Source organism: Diplotaxodon limnothrissa, linkage group LG16, assembly GCF_057381915.1.
Source record: "Diplotaxodon limnothrissa isolate DT_005_m linkage group LG16, D_limnothrissa_male_GT1.1, whole genome shotgun sequence".
NCBI lineage: Eukaryota > Metazoa > Chordata > Actinopteri > Cichliformes > Cichlidae > Diplotaxodon > Diplotaxodon limnothrissa.
In genome coordinates this window covers 6465759-6487913 of record NC_140611.1, presented here as the reverse complement: position 1 = coordinate 6487913, position 22155 = coordinate 6465759, and the positions used below count along the sequence as shown (strand labels likewise).

At 40.6% G+C, this 22155-nt stretch overlaps 1 protein-coding gene across 2 annotated transcripts; it reads left to right on the top strand.

Annotated features, from left to right (window-relative positions):
- The first annotated feature begins 762 nt into the window (after positions 1-762).
- Positions 763-22124, top strand: wdfy2 (WD repeat and FYVE domain containing 2). Of its 2 annotated transcripts, XM_085374379.1 has the most exons (12): positions 763-1003; positions 2607-2674; positions 7902-7975; positions 9124-9178; positions 10315-10465; positions 12244-12356; positions 12974-13100; positions 13607-13712; positions 16566-16667; positions 17748-17878; positions 17981-18089; positions 19430-22124. In XM_085374379.1, exons 1-12 carry the CDS (start codon positions 867-869, stop codon positions 19457-19459), a joined length of 1203 nt encoding a protein of 400 aa, XP_085230505.1. In that variant the 5' UTR covers positions 763-866; the 3' UTR covers positions 19460-22124. The 2 variants fall into 2 exon arrangements, with proteins under 2 accessions (XP_085230505.1, XP_085230504.1); XM_085374378.1 differs by lacking the exon at positions 19430-22124 and having other exon boundaries at positions 17981-18672.
- The last annotated feature ends 31 nt before the right edge of the window (positions 22125-22155 follow it).

The window sequence follows — 22155 nt, the reverse complement described above, 5'->3', positions numbered from 1 at the left end:
GGTAGAGTTTTTCTTCTCTGAAGTTATCAGTGACCCAACTATTAATCTGGTTTTATTTCTAAAGTCCAGTTCAGTCATCAAGATTATCTCTACTCATGTCCAAACTGGCTATTTATAGTAATCAATAACATTATACATATAGTACCATATCTATGGCGTATAAAAAATACAAAACTAGTTTGAAGAAAGTCGCATTATGGAAATTAATGCAACTAATAATAAAGTATAGCTCACCCTGAGCCAATAGAGGTGTCTAAAAGTCGGGATAACGTCTTTTGTCGACCTCACTGTGGCACCCCTTTAATAAAGACATCTGTCACATTTTATAAACCTTTGGTAAAGGGAAATTGACATGTCATAATTTGCACTTTTTAACATAACAGTATTTGCTCTATATTTCATTACGGCCAATTAAAACTGATTTCTTTGCTTTTTTTTGCTTCAAAATGATTAACTCTTTCTTGTATGGCAGACGTAGTGTAGCCACACTTTGCAGAGGGCCTCATTAGAAAACGTTTTGTTGATATTACTTTATTATTTTTGCTTACAAGACTTGAGATATTGTTATCGTATCGTTTTATATTTTAATTAAAGCATATCTATCTAATATCTATCATATTTTGTTGTGAAAATCCAAAAGCGGAACTCAACTAAGGACTTTTATTTTGTTCAAAGGAAGTGCTGTATGTGTGCGAGTGTAGGTGGCGTATCTGTTGTCAGCTGACTGGCACCGCCTCTGACCGCCGTCACAACAGAGAGCTGCCTGCCTGACAGCTAGCTAGCAGCCGAGGTTCTGCTGTCGGACCGCCGTGTGTTATGTTTCTCGGAGCCAGGACCGTAGTCGGAGGTTTGTGCACCACCAGCTCATGGCGGCTGAAATTCAGCCTCAACCTCAGGCTCGGAAGCCTTGCCTCCTGAGCAAAATCGATGCTTTCCAGGAGGTGGTGAGCACAGCGGTGATAATTCCCAAAGAAGACGGCGTTATCAGCGTGTCTGAAGACAGGTAAGCTGCGCTCTGCAGGCTGGCTAAAGCACAAATTAACCTCCAGAAATAATATTCGACACAATAATGCCCCTTAATCTGCTCCTATTGAGTGGACCCCCACCCCCGTGTCATGTAACGTTTCCAAACATGTTGAAACAGTCCAAGGGTTCAATAACATTTTTACAAAAGTGTCAGCTGACACAGTCACACCATTACATGCTAGTTAACGGCTGTAAATTATACTCTTTTTGTGTTAGCTCCAAGCCAGTAACACGTAGTTTAGTTGTGCTAACGTTAGCTAGACATAACTAAAAAAAGACTCAGCGTAAACACTGGTGTTATTAGAGTGTTTCTCGCATATTATGGCACCAGGAGTTGCTATATATACCAGAATGTCTCAGCTTTGAGGCATTAAAGCTGCTGTAGTCTGTCCCCTTATTCTCTGTTGCACATGCCTGGAGCTGTTTTGGGGTACCAAGAGTTCGCGTCTATCCCACTTAGATCTATGTGAGGGTGACGGTGAGCCTGTATATGCTGAGGCGGCATGTTCTGAAATGTCCTTGTAACTTATTGCACCAATTGCAAATTTAGTCCTATATGCCACCTAAGCTATATGATGCATATCCCTGATCCATGGCGACTTACCTATTGTAGTCCTAGATGGCTATTTACTGGGGTGTTTAAGCAGGGGAAATGCTTAAAATAAGATATATGGAATTTGCTAGAACAAACCGCGTTTAAGTACCCACCGAAATGGAAAAGGAGGTGGTGAAATAGAAGTGTCTTAAGTCTTTGTGCCAGTGGCCATGTGGATTTGCGTGGGAAATGAGCCTTTCAGTGGATTCTGTGATTGAGTTTAAAGCACAGATGATTTTATTCCCATTACATTTCACCCAGAAGTATATGTCACCCCTAAAGAGAACAGTGAAGAATAATTGCTGTAAATTGAAGTGTTGAGTGGTGTAGTAAAAATTCAAAGTAGGTCAGTGAGTTGATTGTCAGTCATCTCGGAACTCGGGCTGTTGTTCAGTGTCACAGGGGAAAGTTTTTACCTGCATTCACAGCAGAGACAAAACATTAGAACCATTGTTTGTCTCATATCTGGGCTGTGCAGACTGTCAGGTGTAAAGACCTGAGCAAGTCTGATAAGATCCAGATTTTTGTGGTCAGATAACTAAGTTAGCACCTCTTCCTTGTGAGAGGCCTACTAACACTGGGCTGACAAGAGTCAAACCACAAACCAGTGACAGGATGAAGTCTGATATGCAGCAGGTGCAACTTACCGGAGTTAACGGATCTGGTGAGGTTTAAGCAGCATTTTAAGGATGGGTGGTCATGATATTTTGGGGATAATGAATGCATGTATCCTTTTGGGGGAAATGTCAGTACTTCCTCTGGTGGAAGTGGCAGTTGGATCTGCTTGTGGCCCCCCGGAGTGCTGGAGAACAGGCTGATTTCCTTATCAGTGGTAGTGAAACCTACGAATACGTCACACATATTTCTGTTTTCTCAGAAATTCTGGCAATTGAGTTGATTACCTGCAGTGTAACAAAGTTGACACCAAGAATGTAACTCACTTCAAATGCATTGAGGACTAATCTCTGTTGGTTTCATCCCACAGGACTATTCGGGTATGGTTGAAGAGAGACAGTGGTCAGTACTGGCCCAGCATCTACCACACAATGCCATGTAGGTATTCCTTCCTTTTTTTGTCTACTGGCACATTTTTTTTGAATAACAGTATTTAACAGTAAATTGTCAGTATGCTGTATGCTTAAAAAAGGCAATATTTATTTATGAATTAGCTGGTTGACTGGCTTGTTTAGTATAATTAAAGAAATCATAAATAGCACAAGAATGGCACTTTTGTCAGCAGTTATTCAGCTGACACATTCTTCTGTGAAAGGCAGTGTTCACTCCCGTTTCTGTACATGCTTCGCCTGTGAGTGTACTGACTCAACATGATGGACACAATGAATCACACACCCCTCCTTTCAGAGACCGATGAAAATGTGGAGGTCACTCTGCTCTTGGGATCAACCAGACTTGATGCTCAACATTTTTCAGATTATCGGTATCATTCTTGTTTCCACCGAGTCTCGATAAAACAGATTAGCTGTAAAATGCGTTACCGTAAAAAGCTACCTCTCTCTGGCAGCTGTCGTCACCCTGAGGTGTCAGGCACTATTATATTTGTTATGCTTCACGAGTAACAGCCTATCAACACTTAATGCACAGATGACCACATGTGCTGACTGGAGCGGCCTCGATGAGTGGGTGGAGCTGTGTTTCAAAGGTAAAGGCAGCAGGAAGTGGCAAGCTCTGACGCTGAAAAGTGAAGCCAACATGGAAGTGCTAAAAAAAGAAGAAGAGAGAGACAGTTCCAATAGTGGCCACTTGAGGCGCTGTCCAAAACAGAATCAATCCCATTAGACTTCCATGTAAAAATGTTCAATACCAGCAGTGAAATTAATATTCTGACAGGATGGTACAACAGATTGTTGTTGTTGTTGTTGTTGTTTTTTAAAAAAAAATCTCTTTATCTAACTTATCTTTTCATAACACTAGTCCTTAGAGCAGGGCGATATGACCAAAAATATTTATCACGATATACATTTGAAAATTTGCGATAACGATATAATTGACACTAGACAAAATACTTTACAACTCCACAACTTTATTAGTGCAAAAAAAACATCAATGTATTTTCACTTAAACAAGCAGCTGTTTTTTTTATCCGTCAATCCATCAAGCGGTGCGGCTTCGTAGCTTAGCGAAGTCGTACTGAAACATTTGACAGATTTTCGAGCGCCGTGCACATAAAATCGTTTCGAGGTCAGTAAACACAACCAGAATTCATACATAAGGCACACGGGATTATAAGGGGCACTGTCGATTTTCAGAAAAATCAAAGGATTGATTTTAAGTGTGCCGTGTTTTCCAAAAAACACGGTAATAACGACGGCCCGCTAGCATGCTCTACCAAAAATGTGCTTTGTTGTGTATCTGAGGGACGAAAGCTAAACCAGTTCCACACCACTGAAGTTGCAGCATTTTTGCAAACCAGTTCTGGTTCATCTGTTTCATTTAACGATCTGCTTTCGCCCTTCTTATTCTCAGTCTTCGGCACGCTTTTTTTCGCCATGTGCATATGTAAACAAAGGCACTGCGCATGTGTGTTTTACCCATATTCTATCGTGATATTTCATTTTCTTATCGTTGCCCGTCATTATACCGGTATTACCGTGAACAGTATGATATGGCCCAGCCCTACTAGTCCTTTTCCAAAAATGTTGGGACACTGTAAAAAATATTAACAAAAACACAACGCACTGATTTTCAAATGTCATATTTCATATAATAATAAAACATGGAAAACATACCAAATGTTTAAGCTGAGAAAAATCCTCTGTTATTTTGAATTTGATGGCAGCAGCACGTCTCAGAAAAGTTGAGACAGGACCACTGTGTAGCATCCCTTCTTCTTTAAACAACAGTCTGCCGTGGAGAGTAACTGCTGGATCGTGGGCAGAGGAATCTTGGCAAATTCTTGTCTTTTACAGGAGTCTAGCTGTTAAGAAGTCTTTGGGTTTTTCCAGTCTGCCCTAAAGGTTTTCATTTGGTGAAATGGCAGGTTGGCCAGTTCAGTACCCACACTCTTGTACTATGAAGCCATGCTGTTGTAATAGTTGCAGTATGCTGGGTAGGATTGTCTTGCTAAAATATGCAAGCCCTTCCCTGAAAAAGATGCCATCTTGATGGAAGCATATGTTGCTCTAAAACCTGTATATACAGGTTTTATATAGTTTTCAATTGCTGTATATAGTTTTCAGTATATTAGGCGCTAATATACTTATGAGGCTATGGTGTCAGTGTTTTCCAAAAAGAATTTCAAATTTTCAACTCATCTGATCACAAAACAGTTTTTCACTTTGCCTCACTTTATCCATTTTAAATGTATTTTGGCCCAGAGAAGACTGCAGTGTTTCGTCTTTGCATGATTGAGCTTTAACCTGTGTTAGTGGATGGTTCGGTGAGCTGTGTTCTCAAGAGTGATTTGTGGAAGTGTTCCTGACCTCATGCAGTGATTTCCATGACAGAATTATGTCTGTATTTAATGCAGTGCCGCCTGAGGCCTGAAGATCAGAGGCATCCAGTATTGATTCTGGGCCATGTTCCTTGCTAGATTTCTCCACATTCACTAAATCGTTTCATGGTTTTATGTACTATTGACAAACATTCTGAAATTGGTTCAAAATGTGCAAATTTGCAATTTTTTAAAGACTGGTGAACCTCTGCTTATCTTTACTTCAGAGAAACTCTTTTTTTTCTCAGTGACCTGTTGCCACTTTACCTAATTAGTTGCAAAATATTCCTCCACCAAAACGTTCCCTTTTACACTTCCGGCCTTTTGTTTCCCCTGTTCTGACTTTTTGCTGCCGTCAATTCAAAATGAGCTAATACGTTTCATGAAATTATAAAAATGTATCGATTTAAACATTTGATGTTTAGTAATGTTCTATTGTGAATAAAACATGTGTTTATGAGATTTGCAGCTCGTTGTATTATTTTTTATTTACACTTTAAACAGCATCTCAGCATTATTGGAAATGGGTTTGTAGTTGTGTAGGTGTTGAGTCTTCTTCTTCTTCTTCTAACTCCCCCCTTTTGTTGTGGCTTACAGTTAGTGAGTGGCTGCTTTGATTAATGGGTCTGCCAACATTGGCAGCTGTAGCCTCCAGCTGTAAGCTCAGCCTCACTGAAGTGCACGTCTGTGGTGCATTTGGAGCATTTTTAGCAGAATTATTGATAAATAACATCATGACAAAAAATGTTACAAGAGGTTTTGCTATTACCAGTTTTGGTGATTTTATTCATCTCTTACTTGGCACGAATTAACAGGGTTTCTGTTCCTATGTGTTGCGCCCGTAGACTGTATATAACACATGGATATGACTTATGGTGTATTTTACAAAACAGTTTTTATTTTGTATGACCCAAAATGAGTGACTGTGCCCATAAACTCATAATGAAAGTGTTTACAGAGATCAAGTCAGAAAGCAGTTTTCCCATAAACTTCTACAGGACTGAAGTCTTTTTGCAACCACAACTATCTCCATCTGGTGGCCTCCAGACAGAATGCAGGTTTTGACACATCAGCAAGATGTGTCACTAACAATAGCAGTGCCAGAGGCTGCACTAGTTAAATATTTGTGGTTACCAACCCTGACATGAGTTTTTTCAAACTGCTCAGTAATCACTGCAAAGGAAAGCGACTATTGGCTAAAGTGCAGAAAGGTAGAATAAACTGATTGCATCTATGCATCCCTATGTTGCTTTCCAACATTTTGATATTTCCAGTGCTTTCTGGAAACCTAAATTGGGTAGTTTTGCAGGGACTTTGGTTGCACTTTCTTTCTTTCTTTCTTTCTTTCTTCTTTTTTTGGCTTTTAAAACTTTCAGCCAGCTCTTCCAGGAAATTGCAACAAACAGTTTTCCAAAGTAGTTAGACAGTCATTATAAAGTATCTACAATACATAAATTCTGGATTCATTTCCCCTGGGTTAAATAACACACTGGGGGTTTTGAATATTTAGATTTAAAATTGTAATTTCTCAGAAATTAAGCAAATAAAACTGCTAACTTGTTCAGAGTGTACCCTCCTGCAGGAAAGGCTCCAGCCCTTTCCAAACCCTGGGTTAGACAAGCAGTTAAGAATATGGATGGGTGGATAGACAGAACATAAAATAAACATTGTTTCACTTGTGCAAGACTCAAACTCGCAATGTTCTGCTTTTTATAATAAACTGTGGCTTGATGTCTTGACAGTAGTATTGTCGTTCTTGACAATACAAAGATTCAGTTTTTCTTTTTTCTTTTTAATCTGATGCAGCTGGCATCTTGCATTTTATTCTGCTCTGACATATTTAAATGTAAAAATTGCTGTTTTTGAAAGCCATATAAATGAGAATACAATTGTTTATTTCATTTTAATTGTAATGCTGACGATGAGACGAGAAAAGAACATGGGAGATGAAAACCTCTGAAACTGGTGATTTGTATTTTGTGCAGCAACCATTGTTCAGCTCTGAATGTCGAAGTGTTGTTCATTTCAGAGAGAAGCCTATGGTAGTTTGAAAGCCTTTGAACACAATGAAAATGATTCAGTACAGCACCAGAGTCTAGCTTAATAGCTTGAGGACATGATTTAACAATGTTTCCTGGCGTAGATTGGATCAGACGGGAGATGCATATTAACAATTGATTAGGCCGAAATCAGACCTTATGAACCTCATGCTGTATTAAAATAAAAAATAAGAAAAACCATGGCACAATAAGCTAAGTGTCCATTATTTGTGTTAGGTTAGATTCCCTACAGAGAGACTTCTGTTCAGTGAAGTTTGCCAGCTCAGCTTTATAGACTGGAATGGTTTGGATTTTTAAAATGAGGTGGCAGCCGCTGAGGTTCACCTACACACTACACGCAGGAGGACTCTGACGCGAGGGAATAGAGGCGATGACAGTCTGTAATCTCAGTGTTAGATGGCACAAGTTTCTCTCACATGTATCGATAGCTGCTGTAACCATTGTCAGGATTTTTCCAGTGTATTTGAGGGTTTGTTGGCTAACAGTGCCGAAGAAAGTCATCAGTTTTCTGTACCTTTAAGTTGCATCTCGTTTGCTGTCACATGACCCAGTCAGCTGAGAAAGGACTGTGAGATGCAGTTGATAGGCTAAAAAAAGCTTGTGGTTTAACCTTGACACTTGCTACAATGTCAAACAAATGTCATCAATGTTAAGAAAGAAGGCACGAGTATCCTTATGATTTTACTGATATCTTACAGATTGCCTCACAAAAGTCTGTTAGGTCAGTAATAATTGTAACCTTTTTTGTTGTGTGTCTTTGTGTCTCCAGCATCAAGCTCCTGTATGTCCTTTAACCCTGAGACCAGGAGACTATCTGTGGGGATGGACACTGGGAGTATCTGTGTAAGTCCAGCCAACATCCTGCTTCCCTTTTAAATGCAGACCTCTGGTTTTTTCACTCCTTCCTCTGTGACAAACTATTTCCTTTTTTTGCCGGTGATGTTATAATCAAATGAATGGAGTAGTTGTATTTCTTTTGTTTTAGTGGAAATGTCAGTGCCCTAGTTCACAAACCTGATCTGCTTTGATTGTGTTTTGAAGTCATTTCATGTCACCTGAAGCACACTATCTAGCCACTCAGCCGAGATTTTTTTCTTTTTAAATGTGAATTCATCTCTTCCAGTAAATCATCATCATTATATCAATTTTGTCCCCTCTGATCTTTCTTACAGTGGCAGTGAATAGCTTTCGTTTGTGACAAACTGTGGCAAAGCTCTCCAGAGAATAAATCTCACTTCTCATTTTTATTTGCTTTTCTCACACAGTACCATACAATGGTGTCTAATTGAACGAGTTCCTTCAGATCTACTTATTTTATTCATGCTCATCAGAGGAAGAATCCTTGTGATCTTGGTCACTTAATAATCCTTCCTATAGTGCGTCACGCAGCTCATAATGCAATTTATTAATACGATTCTTTGTTTCCAGAGGGCAACACCTCTTTGCCAGACTTTCCTTTTGGTCTACTCCGTACAGTTAAAGCTCCAACCCCAAAAAAAGTAACCATTATTTTTTTATAAACACAATCTCTAGCAACACAGCAGTTTCATTTCTGACCTGACGCAGTGCAGGTCACTCTATTTTTAGATGTAGCATTATTTGCTGTCCACTTCTTGTTTTGTTGCTGTCCTAAAATAAAGCCAGCACGTGATGTGAACTTTTCTTGGAGATTCATCTCAGAACAACCTCATAACTTACCATAAGTTCCCATAAGTGTTTTATTAAGGGTGTTGACCTCAGCTGAAACTTCAGAACAAGAACCTTTCTTGTATTTATTGATCTATGAGTCATTTGTCTTTATGTTTTTGAGGAAGTAGTACTTATTTCTCACCTATACATGCTATGCAGTGCACATTTTGCATGAATCCTCTGATGTGCAGAGAACTGAGCCAAATGTAATTTAAACACAGCAACATAGTTTTTTTTCTATGTTTACAAAGTTGCTGGAAACTTTAGTCAGTGACCAATTATCTCCACTTCCTCTCTTTCAGGAGTTTGTTCTGTCAGAAGACTACAACAAGATGACCCCAGCACGCACCTACCAGGGTGAGACAGAAAGAGCAAGAACGCTGTTATATTCAGGGGTGCACATAAGTGGTCCGCAGGTGCGCATTCTGCACCACATCTCTGTGCGTTCATCATTTGTTTGCAGCCAGCTCACCTCCTGCAACCACTTTTCTGAGAATACGCGCTTCTTTGGAGGTGGAGGAACACCAAAGAAATTGCTTAAAGGAGCTTGCTTCTTTTGACATCTTTAAGAGTTCTAAACAGATGTCTGTCTTCCTCCAGAAAATCTTATTTACCCAAATGCGCGTTGCAACTTCTTATCTGGTGCGCGTCTTTTATTTTGATGCGAATGGGGTTTAGCTGAAACTTGCATTCAGAAGGCAAAATTTTTAATGCCTTGTGCCCAGACTAATACCCCGACTAAACCTTCCCCACTGCCCCAGAAAAGAGTGACAAGGGGCTTTTCTTTCTCTATAAATAAATTATGATTTGCCCCATTTAAAAAAAGAAAATAAAATGAAAAAAAAGTTATTATTATTATTACAGTCTGTTAGAATGCCTTAAAAATATAAGTCTAACACTTTCAAAGTGAATTTTTTAAGCTTTGTTTCTGCTATCGTTTGTTGTTACTTGTTATTTATTGTTACTTTTGCCAATTCTGGGCAGTTCAAAGTTAATAAAGTCCACTCACATCCTTGTACTTTAGGCTTTGTAGCCTGAGGAGTATTTGCTCTCTGGCTGTGTTCATAATTCATGCCTCTCTGTGGAGCATAACTCACTAAGTGTGGATCAGAGCACCAGTGATAAATCTCTTTATGTATCCTCCACAGATTCCACTATACTGCATGTTTTTTTATTGTGTGGGTGTCCAAAACAACCCTTAGAAGATTTATTTATTTATTTTATGGATATAGAGAAATATTTATAGTTGACCTTTATGATATGTTTCTCTGATCATATGTGAAGATGTATCTTTGTGTCACATAAGGCTAAGTGTATTGTGCAACAGTACAAATGTATAAAAATACGTCTTCATCAGTGTCGAGCACAAACTTCCTCTTCATTTGGCTGCTTTCTTTGAAGAAGGCAGTAGTGCTTGATCGTCTTCTTTCATGATGACCATGATTTCTTGTAGGCTACTCATTTTAATTAATTTGTTTTTTTTATGTGTGTAGCTCATCAGGGCAGGGTGACAGTGGTGCTGTTTGTGCTGGAGATGGAGTGGCTGCTGAGCACGGGGCAGGATAAAAACTTCACCTGGCACTGCTCAGAGAGCGGCCAGCTGCTGGGGACATATCGCACCGCAGCCTGGGTCTCAGGACTACAGTATCCTTCTACACCCAGCTTTGTCTTTAGAGTGGATCGAGTGGGAAGTGACGAGCCAACTTTGATTCTTTAGCCTTTGTCTTTTTATTTTGATGACACCGTCTATTTTTAGGTCAGTGCAACATAAGACCGGGCAATTGAAATTAGCCTCCAGTTAGTTTCTACTAATGTGAAGGGCTAACAATAGGCATCAGTCATGCTGTTGTCAAGGAAACGGTCTGAGTAGGTTTCTGTAATGGCCACATGAAAGGCTGTGTGAGTGCTCAGCAGCGGCACTGATCCATACCAATGAGCCTGCTATTAGGTCATCACACTGCTGGTATCCTCTTAGCATCATGCTAACCTGTCTACATAACATGGCAAGAGGAGATTCAGAGCAGCGGCGTTTATTTGTTCAGGGATTTTAGACATAATGAAAAAGGAACAGTGTGGAAAATGAAAAGTTAAATTTAAAAGTTTTGCTGGGTTTTTTTTGAAAAATTGTTCAAAAAATTGTTGTTCAAATGGCCGTCATAGTGCATGAAGCCTTTTAACCAAATCTGCGCTCATTTGAACTAAAGCAAGCCTTTTGATACTGTGGCTGAAAGCTTTTTATTTGGAAACAACAAATAAAAAGTGCCCTCATGCTGTTTACCATTAGTTATGCATGTTTTGCTGTAGTTCTGATAAATATAAAGTAAGATAAAAAGAGGCATCTTATCTTGCTCCCAGTTTTATTTTCAGCGTAGCCTAAAAAAGGAGGTGTGAAGAAAAGTGGGCCAATACGTCTCCACAACCACACGAGAGAGACTGACAAAGTCAAACAGTTAGTGCTGCTAAATGTGTTTCTACAAGCTACTGAATCAGTTTTTCATACACTGCTTCTACATGTTGTTCTTAGTAGATATTAAATAAATAATGACGATGTAATATGACATGTATTGTTCATCTGAGCTTGTGTTTGCCTAATTTTAAGACTTGCTGAGGAACAGATTTTTTTATGCTAAACTCAATTTAACTGGTGAAGACTGAGCTGTAGTTTTTCCTTTTAGGGTAATGAATAAGAATATGACTTGATCACTTAAGTTTCCTAGAATCAGATTATTTTGACGTGTTTCCTGTTCACTTTTTAACAGCGCGTAACTGTTTCATTTCTCACCAGCTTAGCATACTTTAAACAGGCATTAACCACCGCAGCTCAATGTGGCTAACTGGCTGTAGCAACATTAAGGCTGAAAATGGTTAAGCAGACAGTCAGGGGTGTTTTAAAAACTGCTACAGCCCTTTTAATGTTTAATAAAGATTTCACTGGTTTTCTGTGGTGTTGAGAAGGACAGACGAACCAGCGGTGTAGATCTGTTGTAATATCCTTTCACTTTAAAATCATCTTTTCTGTGCTTACTGGGAGTTATGCACAGCGTGAAATCTCAGATTTCCAGAAAGAAAAGGACAAATCAGTGGAAGTGGATTGGATCTTTAGGTTATTGTTTCTGCTGTTGGGTTTCCTCGTCGTCTTTGTATCCCGACGTAATGATTTGGTTCAGTCGTGACTTAATCGGGTCAGACAGGGCTTTGAAGGAAGCCGGTGAAACAGCTGAGAGTCCTCCGCTGACAGTCGCTGTGGTGCTGCCTCTGCACGAATTCATTCAAAGCTTTCATGTAGTAGTTTACACAGAGTTGGCTCTGGATTTTGGTGAGCAGTGAAATTTACAGCTCTGTTGTGAATCTGTTCGGTCTGTGTGACAGGATCTGAATGAGTGCATATTTAGCAGGAAAGCATGACCTTAATTTTGACCCAGGTTCGACGTGGAGACCAGACACGCCTTCGTAGGGGATCAGTCTGGTCAGGTGACAATCCTGAAGCTGGAGCAGGACCTCTGCAGCCTGGTCACCACCTTCAAAGGACACACTGGTACCCACACACAAGCACCTAGTGTCCTAATTGAAGCACAAATGATTAATTAATCGGTCAGCTGATATTTTCAATATTTGATGATTACTTTCTGATCTGTAAACTTTAAACAAAACCCACTTTAAAACAATTATGTAGCAGTTGAGTCGCAGCTTTTCTTTGTATGATAATTAAATCTTTATTTTAGAATTCAGTTGTATTTGGGGGAGCATTCTCATAAATGTGTGTTCACACAGCAGCTGCAGTAAGTTCACACAGTATCCTCGTTTGTCTTCGCCTGTTGTCCTCCAGCAGGTTGCAGATTTGTTGACGCAGCTCAGCATTGATTTTTACAGAGTTGTGCGTCCCCGGTGGTTTTAAATGTTCGAGAAAATCTTTGGAACTTGTCATGATGCAGTCTGCTTCAACAGAGAAGGCAAAAGAAAAATGTGTTTTTACCATTTAACAATAAAGAGACATCCAAATGAGTTTAAAGATGAGAGAGGTCCAACAACAGTGACTTCAAGCCAGTGAAAGTTGGTTTTAATTAATTGGTTCTTATTAAATTTCAGTGAACCCTGCACGATAATGTGGCGTAGCTGACGGAGGCACTTTTGTCTCCGTTGTAATTATGTCAGGTAATGTGACGGCGCTGTGTTGGGACCCGGTCACAAGGGTGTTGTTCTCCGGAAGCTCGGACCACTCAATCATCATGTGGGACATCGGCGGACGCAAAGGCACCGCTATCGAACTGCAAGGACACAAGTAAGGCTCTCCATTAGCCAATAAGTTATACATATGCTCAGCAGTTTTGTATTGATGGAATTGTAATTGTGTTTTTTGTCATGTTTACTCAGTTTCATTCATTTCATCGCACTCACTTCAAGCTTGAACGACTAGTTGAAATGTAATGTTATGAAGTTACCATAAAGGCTGCAGGAGAGCAGACTTCAGTAAAAGAAAAACAGTGTTCTGACTTCATAAGAGGACGATAAACAGACTCTGGAATCTCACACTTTTTTTGAGCAAAGACTTTTATTGACTCTCAAAAGCTAAAAGCTGCTAAATAAATGTTTTTCTTCTTAGAGCATTTTATAAAAATGTGCTTTGACATTGAAACAAGCTTTTCAACCACTGAAAGCTTGGAGGACCCACTCAGTGTAGCTGCTACCTTGTATTTTAACTTGTTGTTTCTTGAATTTTAATGCAAAGCACTTCTGGTTATGTCAGCATACCGGGACACCCACTTCACTGCTGTGCTCTCCCCACAGTGACAAAGTTCAGGGCCTGTGTTACGCCTCACACACCCGGCAGCTCATCTCCTGCAGCTCAGATGGAAGCATCGTCATCTGGAACATGGATGTAACACGGCAAGAGGTGAGAGAGAGCAGACTGAAGCAGCGTGACGTCAGCGCACAAACACAAGCTTGTGTTTGATGTGTGAACTGCAACAGCTTGTGAGCAAAATAAGGAAATGTCATGTGTGCTGTGTAATAGCATGCTTTTTTCCCTTAGTGCTTCCCTGCATGTTTTACAGGGAAGCACATTCTGTGATGCAGATCGGCTCACAGGATAAACTGCTGATGTTTGTTCTCTCAGCTCCTTTGGGGGCAAAAAGTTCTCTTTAGAGGTCCATTAAAGGTCACCTGATTAGCAGAGTTTTCTTTGATTTTCTGTCGTTCAGATGCTCACACAGTCTAGATTCGGCGTCTCCCTCTTTGCTCTGCTAGTCTCCAGGCTTTAATTGCTTCTATATTCAATCAGAGCCACTTTCACTCTGCCTCGCTGTTCTGTTGTGCCACAGTCTCTGTAATTTGCTCCAAATTTTCATCTTTAAAATAACAGCTTGACTAAGTCGTTCACCGGAGTCTTGACGGTTGTGCTGGGGTCTTTAGTTTTCTTTGGAGAGTCTTTAAAATCTCTGACTTCCTACCTCTGCCAGGCTTGTTCTGACTGTGTGGCTCTCCTTACATTTCTTGATAATACTTCTCACTCCAGTTATTGACACACTGTGATAACTTTGTATATGCATGGGGGGGCTGTGTTTATGTTATTCCCGGGATCTGCTTGAGCCACTCGCCTAGCTTGGGAGTCACCGCACCTAGTGCTCCGATTACCACGGGGACCACCGTTACCTTCACCCTCCACATCCTCTCGAGCTCTTCTCTGAGCCCTTGGTATTTCTCCAGCTTCTCGTGTTCCTTCTTCCTGATATTTCTGTCATTCGGAACCGCTACATCGATCACTACGGCCGTCTTCTTCTGTTTGTCTACCACCACTATGTCCGGTTGGTTAGCCACCACCATTTTGTCCATCTGTATCTGGAAGTCCCACGGGATCTTAGCTCGGTCATTCTCCACCACCCTTGGGGGCATCTCCCATTTTGACCTCGGGACTTCCAGGTTATACTCGGCACAGATGTTCCTGTACACTATGCCGGCCACTTGGTTATGGCGTTCCATGTATGCCTTGCCTGCCAGCATCTTGCACCCTGCTGTTATGTGCTGGATTGTCTCTGGGGCATCTTTACACAGCCTGCACCTGGGGTCTTGCCTGGTGTGATAGACCCCAGCCTCTATGGATCTTGTACTCAGAGCTTGTTCTTGTGCTGCCATGATTAGTGCCTCTGTGCTGTCTTTCAGTCCAGCTTTGTCCAGCCACTGGTAGGATTTCTGGGTATCAGCCACCTCCTCTATCTGCCGGTGGTACATACCGTGCAGGGGCCTGTCCTTCCATGATGGTTCCTCGTCTCCCTCCTCTTTCTTGGGTTTCTGCTGCCTGAGGTATTCACTGAGCACTCGGTCAGTTGGGGCCATCTTCCCAATGTATTCTTGGATGTTCGTTGTCTCATCCTGGACTGTGGTGCTGACACTCACCAGTCCCCGGCCCCCTTCCTTCCGCTTAGCGTACAGCCTCAGGGTGCTGGACTTGGGGTGAAACCCTCCATGCATGGTAAGGAGCTTTCTTGTCTTTATGTCAGTGGCTTCTATCTCCTCCTTTGGCCAGCCTATTATAGATATATAGATATAGATATATAGATATATAGATATAGATATATATAGATATATATAGATATAGAGACACACACACACACACAGTGGCTTGCAAAAGTATTCGGCCCCCTTGAACTTTTCCACATTTTGTCACATTACAGCCACAAACATGAATCAATTTTATTGGAATTCCACGTGAAAGACCAACACAAAGTGGTGCACACGGGAGAAGTGGAACGAAAATCATACATGATTCCAAACATTTTTTACAAATAAATAACTGCAAAGTGGGGCGTGCGTAATTATTCAGCCCCCTGAGTCAATACGTTGTAGTTTTCGGGTCATAAGCCGCTACTTTTTCCCACGCTGTGAACACTGTGGCTTATACTGACGTGCGGCTAATGCATATTTTTTTTCATGCAGCCAAAAACATTTTGCCTGGTAACAGTAGACCAATCAAAGTGATAAGTAGTGTATATATACTGTATATATTTTTATCGGTTGTTAAGAGACGTTGTAATATTGTTTATGCACTGTTCCGTAAAAAACCCACAAGCAACGTAATTTGTGTGTTACCGATCAGTACATATACTTAGAGGTAGCCGTGTTACAGGCGCTGTTCGAGGAAAAAAGGCATTTGCAGTATGTATTTTTGTATGTTACCATAACGTTTATGTTACCATGTTTATGTTACCTTACCTTAGTATTTCTGTGTAAATATCTCATATTACAGGGGAAACGCATACGGCTTAAAATCCGGTGCGGCCTGTACAAGTACAAAATAAATTTTCTTTCTACAATTAGAGCATGCGGCTTTTAATCAGGTGCGCTCTGTAGTCCGGGATTTACGGTATGTGTTTTACACAGACTAAGGTTCATGGGAAGTGTTTTTGTTCTGGAAAAATAACAGTATCCTGATTCCTGATGTCATGTTGTCAGAGTGAATTTGGATTTATTTCTGCTGCACAGCAAAACACATAAACAGCTCCCTCCCTCCCTGACTATAATTTATCCTTTAACACTTTTATTTACGTAGGAACAGAAGTAACTGAGATCTATTGAATAAACACGACATTTAAACTGGGCTAAACCATCTTCTGACCCTCAATTTGTAGAAAAAGCTTCAGTCTCTCTTGGGTCAGCAATATAAGAAAAAATAATTCATTTGGCAGGTTTAAATATTTCTCCAGTGTTTATGTTGGAAGTCAAATGAGTTTTGAAATGTGCGTTTCCACAGACCCCAGAATGGCTGGACAGCGACTCCTGTCAGAAGTGTGAGCAGCCTTTCTTCTGGAACTTCAAACAGATGTGGGACAGTAAGAAGATCGGCCTACGGCAGGTACTGAGCGCACGCCCGTTAGCCGAGCACCTTGTTTTATTTCCACTCTTCTTTAAAAATACAAGTTATTATATATCAAATATATCATAACTCAGCTTCTCTGCTGCAGCAGATTCAGTGATGTGCAGCTCAGCCGCACTCAAAACGTATTCCAAACAGCTTTCTAACAAACAAGTCTCTATAACTCTTCACTTCTGCCACGCTAATGGCAAGCAAACATCCTGTGGCTGTTTTATTGCCTCAATTTCAGAAACTGCTTTATGTTGTGGTTACTCATTCCAAGTGTGTGTGTGTGCGAATCACAGTTCAAAGATACAGTAATAGGCGTTTTTTTGACTGCACAGCAGTCTGTTGAAACATTGTGTAGCGAGAACCAAACACAAAGCGCTGTAATGTTGGTGTTTCTATTTCACTGCACTGGAGGGGGGAAAAACACAAAGATTTTTGACTGTACACAGAAATGTTTCAGCATCACTGAGGAATGTGTATAGAGTGCTTCAAGCTGTATGCAGCTGATGAAATAAAACTTCAGTGTCAAAACAAGAAAATCTACCAGGTTGGTGGTCTCGCATTTTTAATGCTGAATGCAGATACAGATGTTATAATAAAAAGAGAAGTCGAGAACATTTTACCTGAAGTTTCAACGCGTGTGGACTCTTGGAAATGAATTGAAGTGGTCTGATTTAAGCCGGTTTCAGACGTTGGATGGTTAACATTGCTAGTTTGATTCTGTTATTTGGACACGGGTCAGTGTTATGTTAACGTTCCTCAAAGTCTCATTCAGACTTACAGCTGTGATGAAGTGTGTGTGCTGCAGCTGTCTGCAGACCTCACACAGTCTCCTAGAGAGAGAGAGATTGTCTGCTGGATAGCAATTATCAAAATGCATCACAACCAGTATCTTCTTGTAGCTTTCGAAACACAAAGTTCAAAACTTGGCCTTGACTTGGCGTATACATTTGCTAAACATTTCATTGTAAGACAAAACAAAACAAAAAGCAAAACACCACCTCCATTTCTTTGATGAGAAATAAGATGTTAAATGAAAGCTGATGTGTTCATATCCTCCTGTGTGCTCAGCACCACTGCAGGAAGTGCGGCCAGGCAGTGTGCGGCAAATGTTCGTCCAAACGCTCCACCATCCCCCTCATGGGATTCGAGTTCGAGGTGCGCGTGTGTGACAGCTGCCACGAGTCCATCAGTGACGAGGAGTGAGTAACAATCAGCTTCTGTTGTTGTCATATACTGAGCCTTTGTAGCTTTCCCAGTGATTCGCACACTATAACCGCTGGCGCTGCCTTTGTGTCTTGCAGTCGAGCACCCACAGCCACCTTCCACGACAGCAAGCACAGCATTGTTTACATGCACTACGAGCCCACCACTGGAAATCTGCTCACCTCTGGCACTGACAAGATTGTCAAGGTCTGGAAAAGTACAAGGAGTGTCTGTTGTGTTTGAGAGTCTTGGATAAGGCGTGCGGCACAGACAGTAACCCTTAGCTAGGGGTTCGGATCATTCAGACATGAGGGTTATGTTTTCAGCCCGTTTAGACGTGCTTGTTTATGCTACAATCCCTGCTCTTAAAATAACTGCTCTTTTAGGGGGGACTGCCCCAGTGTCCGAGGTGGTAGTCAAGTCTTTTTTCAAGTATTTATTTATTTTAAGGAAATCCAGAGCATGTGAAAGCCTATAAAACACTGCAGGTAGCTGGAAACTGTGTGCTACACTGTGACTGTCAGTCTAACACCCATTAATAAACCTTACATCAGGATGTGTTGCGTATTTAGATTAAATGCTTGGAGAATCCGAAGTCACTCAGAGGGAACACATTTGTTTTGGGCCTCTCGGGCAGCTCTCACAGACAAAGTTGGAGACTGGCTGGTGAAGAGTGAGCTGGAGAATATTTGCTACTTAAGAGTCAGACGCCTCTTACAGGGAGCTACTAAAGTGGTGACTACTGAGCTTTCACACTGTGTTTGGCTGGTATGTGAACAGGTAGTTCTTTGCACTATGCACTAATGTAATTTTCCCTTTAGTAAAATAATACACAGTGCAGGCTTTTTCAATGTACTTGAAAAAGATTTAATTAAAAGAATTAAATTGTCTATTTTATATATATGACTAGCAGAGTAACTGTAATCACAACTGAGTTATTCTGCAGTACTCGAAACATTGCACGAATATAATCTAAAATAGCTAAAATCAGGTTTTCTCCGTTCTGGTCTCGGTTTTAATAACATGTCAGTTCAGTTAACTAATTTGCTTTCTGCCCTTTTGTCATTTATTTGTTGAGCTCCACCATAGAGAGCCATTAAGTAGCCACTCTGGAAAGTCAAATATGTGGAGGAGTCGATTTAGAGCCCGCATGTTCCTTCATAAAAACATTTATATTGGGCCCCAGTGTGTCAGTAATCATATTCTAAAACAAAGTGATAATGTACGTCACAGTATTTCTTCTTTGACCCACCCTGTTGACTGTATAACTGCCTCTCTGCTGATTACCAGTTCTAGCTACTGGGTCAAATATTGTTCTCCTATTTTTAAAAAATTCACGTCTTAATTTAGTCAAAAACGCGCTTAAATTACTGTCTTTTAAAAATTGCATTAGTTAAAGTCGACAAATTACATAGAGTATCTGATTCAAATCCAACAAACGGATGATGATAGTGTTGCACATGTCTGAGCTATGAGGGGGTCACAGAAACACAGCTTTAACTGTTTCTGCTTAAATGGACTGACGGTTACTTGTGTTTTGTCTGCAGCTATGGGACATGACTCCTGTGGTGTCCTGAGATCTGTGGATAACAAGCAGTCAGCAGAAATCTCTGTTTGACAAACTGTCGAGGTGCCAGTACCACTGGGAAGAGAAACAGGGTGAGAGCTCCAGCAGGATCGATGTCATCTGGATAATATTTAGCAGTTTTTTAACGTGTAGCGGTGGCTGTTGAACATTTACAGCGAGGGCACTGCAGGCCAGTGAAGCCTGAGAACCATACAGGCTTTGTTTGACACAAGGTTACAGAGAGTTGCTGGTGGACTGTGGGTCTCTCTGTGTATGTGTGTCTGTACAGTGTGCGAAAGGTTGAGGCATTTCCCTTTGTAAGTTATCGACACACCTCATGTACTTAATTTCCATGCATTCCTTTCCAGTTTCAAACTGGAAATTCATGAAACAGTCTTATGAAACCTGCTTGCACTGCGGGAACTTGTCAAACCCAGACTTTACTTTCTGTAGATGTGAAGCACCTTGTTAAACAGACTGGCAAAATCAAACGTGCATTCCTACTGAACTGGCTGCAGATCCTTAACAAAACAGGAGCTTATGATTTTCATTTGCACCAGCAGCTGTTCAGACCTGCACGTGTTGTTTTTTACCTTCTGCAGACAGAGAATTTAAAAGTGACGCTCCTTTTATTATATTCCATTTAACATTAGGTACCTGCCACCTGTTATAGTGACAACCTAAACTGTCACACTGACCTGTTTAACACCAAATGTCGTCTTTTTGGCATAACATACTGACATAACCCTCAGACCCTAGGCTTTGTTGTCTGTATATACAGGCTGATATTACAAAAAATGTTTGTAGTTGAAATAGCAGCAAAGCGTGAGCCTCCAAACTGCCCAATTCTCTCACAAACTTACTTTCTTTTATCTTTTTTTTAGGTTTTCCCAACTATTTCATTTATTTTATTGTTTTAGTATAATCATCAATGCAGCGTGGCACTCACATGTGTCCTAAGAGCAGAAAATACAATATGTTCATAGTAAGCACTGAACATTTGGGTGTTTTACAGGTGTAAATGTCAAAAATAGAACCTAAAATAAAAACAGCCTCGAGCAGTAAAAATAAATAAAACAGGTGTCACTTGTGTAGAAGATGTTCTAGTTCTTGCCTGTAAATGCTGCTCGTGAGCATGTCATTAATGCCTGCAAGTGTGCTGTTTCTCAGGTGCTTCACATCACTCACACTGTGTGCGCTTATTATACAAATCATGTTTTGTTTTTTTTGTTTTTCGTCTGGTCTGACCTGACAGTATCATCCGAGGGAGACTTTTTCTTAGTCTGCAACACCTGATATCAAGCACTAGAGGGAAGAAGTAGCATAAAACGCAGCTTTAGTTCAGATTTATGCTGAAACGCTTGTGGATGGAAACAACTTAAAAAACCTGCATAAACTACATTACCTACATTAGGAGCTTTATGTCTTCTGTACGCACTGTAATGCTGGTGTGCAAACACATGGAGGCCTCAGATGTAGATGCACCCAGTCCACTGAGTGTTAAAAGACTGGATATCATGCAGACCTCGTGGCGTTTTCATACTGGTCTGGTAAAAAAAACTCCAGGCAAATGGATGCTCTTTGGTTTGCAACCTCACCACGCTTCTGTATCATGTCAGAACAAGCAAATTTGGAACAAATTGACAGTATGAGCAAGAAATCCAAAGTTTACAAGGTTGGGAAGTTTTCAAGGATACTGATGATACTGCAGACTCTTGTTGTTGTAGTGTAAGCACACACAGTGTTTATCTAAACCCACTGATGTGCAGAGCGCACCTTTCAGATTGTGTAATCTAGCATGAAGCCAGCTGACATTTTGTACTTCCTGTCCTTTACAGCTGTGGAACTGTTTTCTGAGATTATTTATTATTGTAAGTGTGGTTTAAACGTTTTTGACATTCAAAAGCACATATCATCAAGCTCGTCAGTGGCAGCATGCACAGAATAGAAAGTAAGCTAACGAACACGGCATTGATTTGTCCCCACTGTTACTGTTTTTAAACGTCTCGATACTGACTGACTTTACTGTCGATGCACTGGAATCAACAAGCAAAAATATCTCAAGTTCATGCTGTGAAGACTAAGTATGTCTTTAGTTATCATTACACTTGTGCTTTAATGATCTGCTCAGCCGATAACTATTCTTAGTGTTCGTACAGTTCAAGCCCAAAGATGAGATTTTCTACAACTATAGAACGATGGAAAACTGTACGTCACTTTACAGCCACGAATAAAAGTATAGCAGCTGTTTACTTGTGAATGTGAAACTTTGGGTACTAAGACTTTAAAGGTCCTTACCAGTGTTTCAGCTCCGTTATAGTAATTGTGTCATTTCGAATGCACGGCAAGCTCATTTATTGTCACTCTGCATTGAATCTAATGTAATGTGGTGCCTGCGTGGAACAGGAGTACAAAAAAATCCAAAGAACTGCAACAAAGCAGCTTTTTTCTTTGCTGGCATCATGTGAAGTGCACGTGGAAGTGATAATTGGTGCAGTCTGGGTTTTCACAATGATGTGAAAACCCAGACTGCACAGGAGATGCACATCTTTCTAGATACTAATATAGGATTTCTGCATTCAAAATGAATGGATGCAATAAATCCGTCTTTGGCCAGTGGTCTGTGTTTCTGTCCCAGGAAAGAAAACAATTGTTGTTGTGTCCTTCAATGTAATTATGTGTATAAATTACATATTAAAAGAGGAG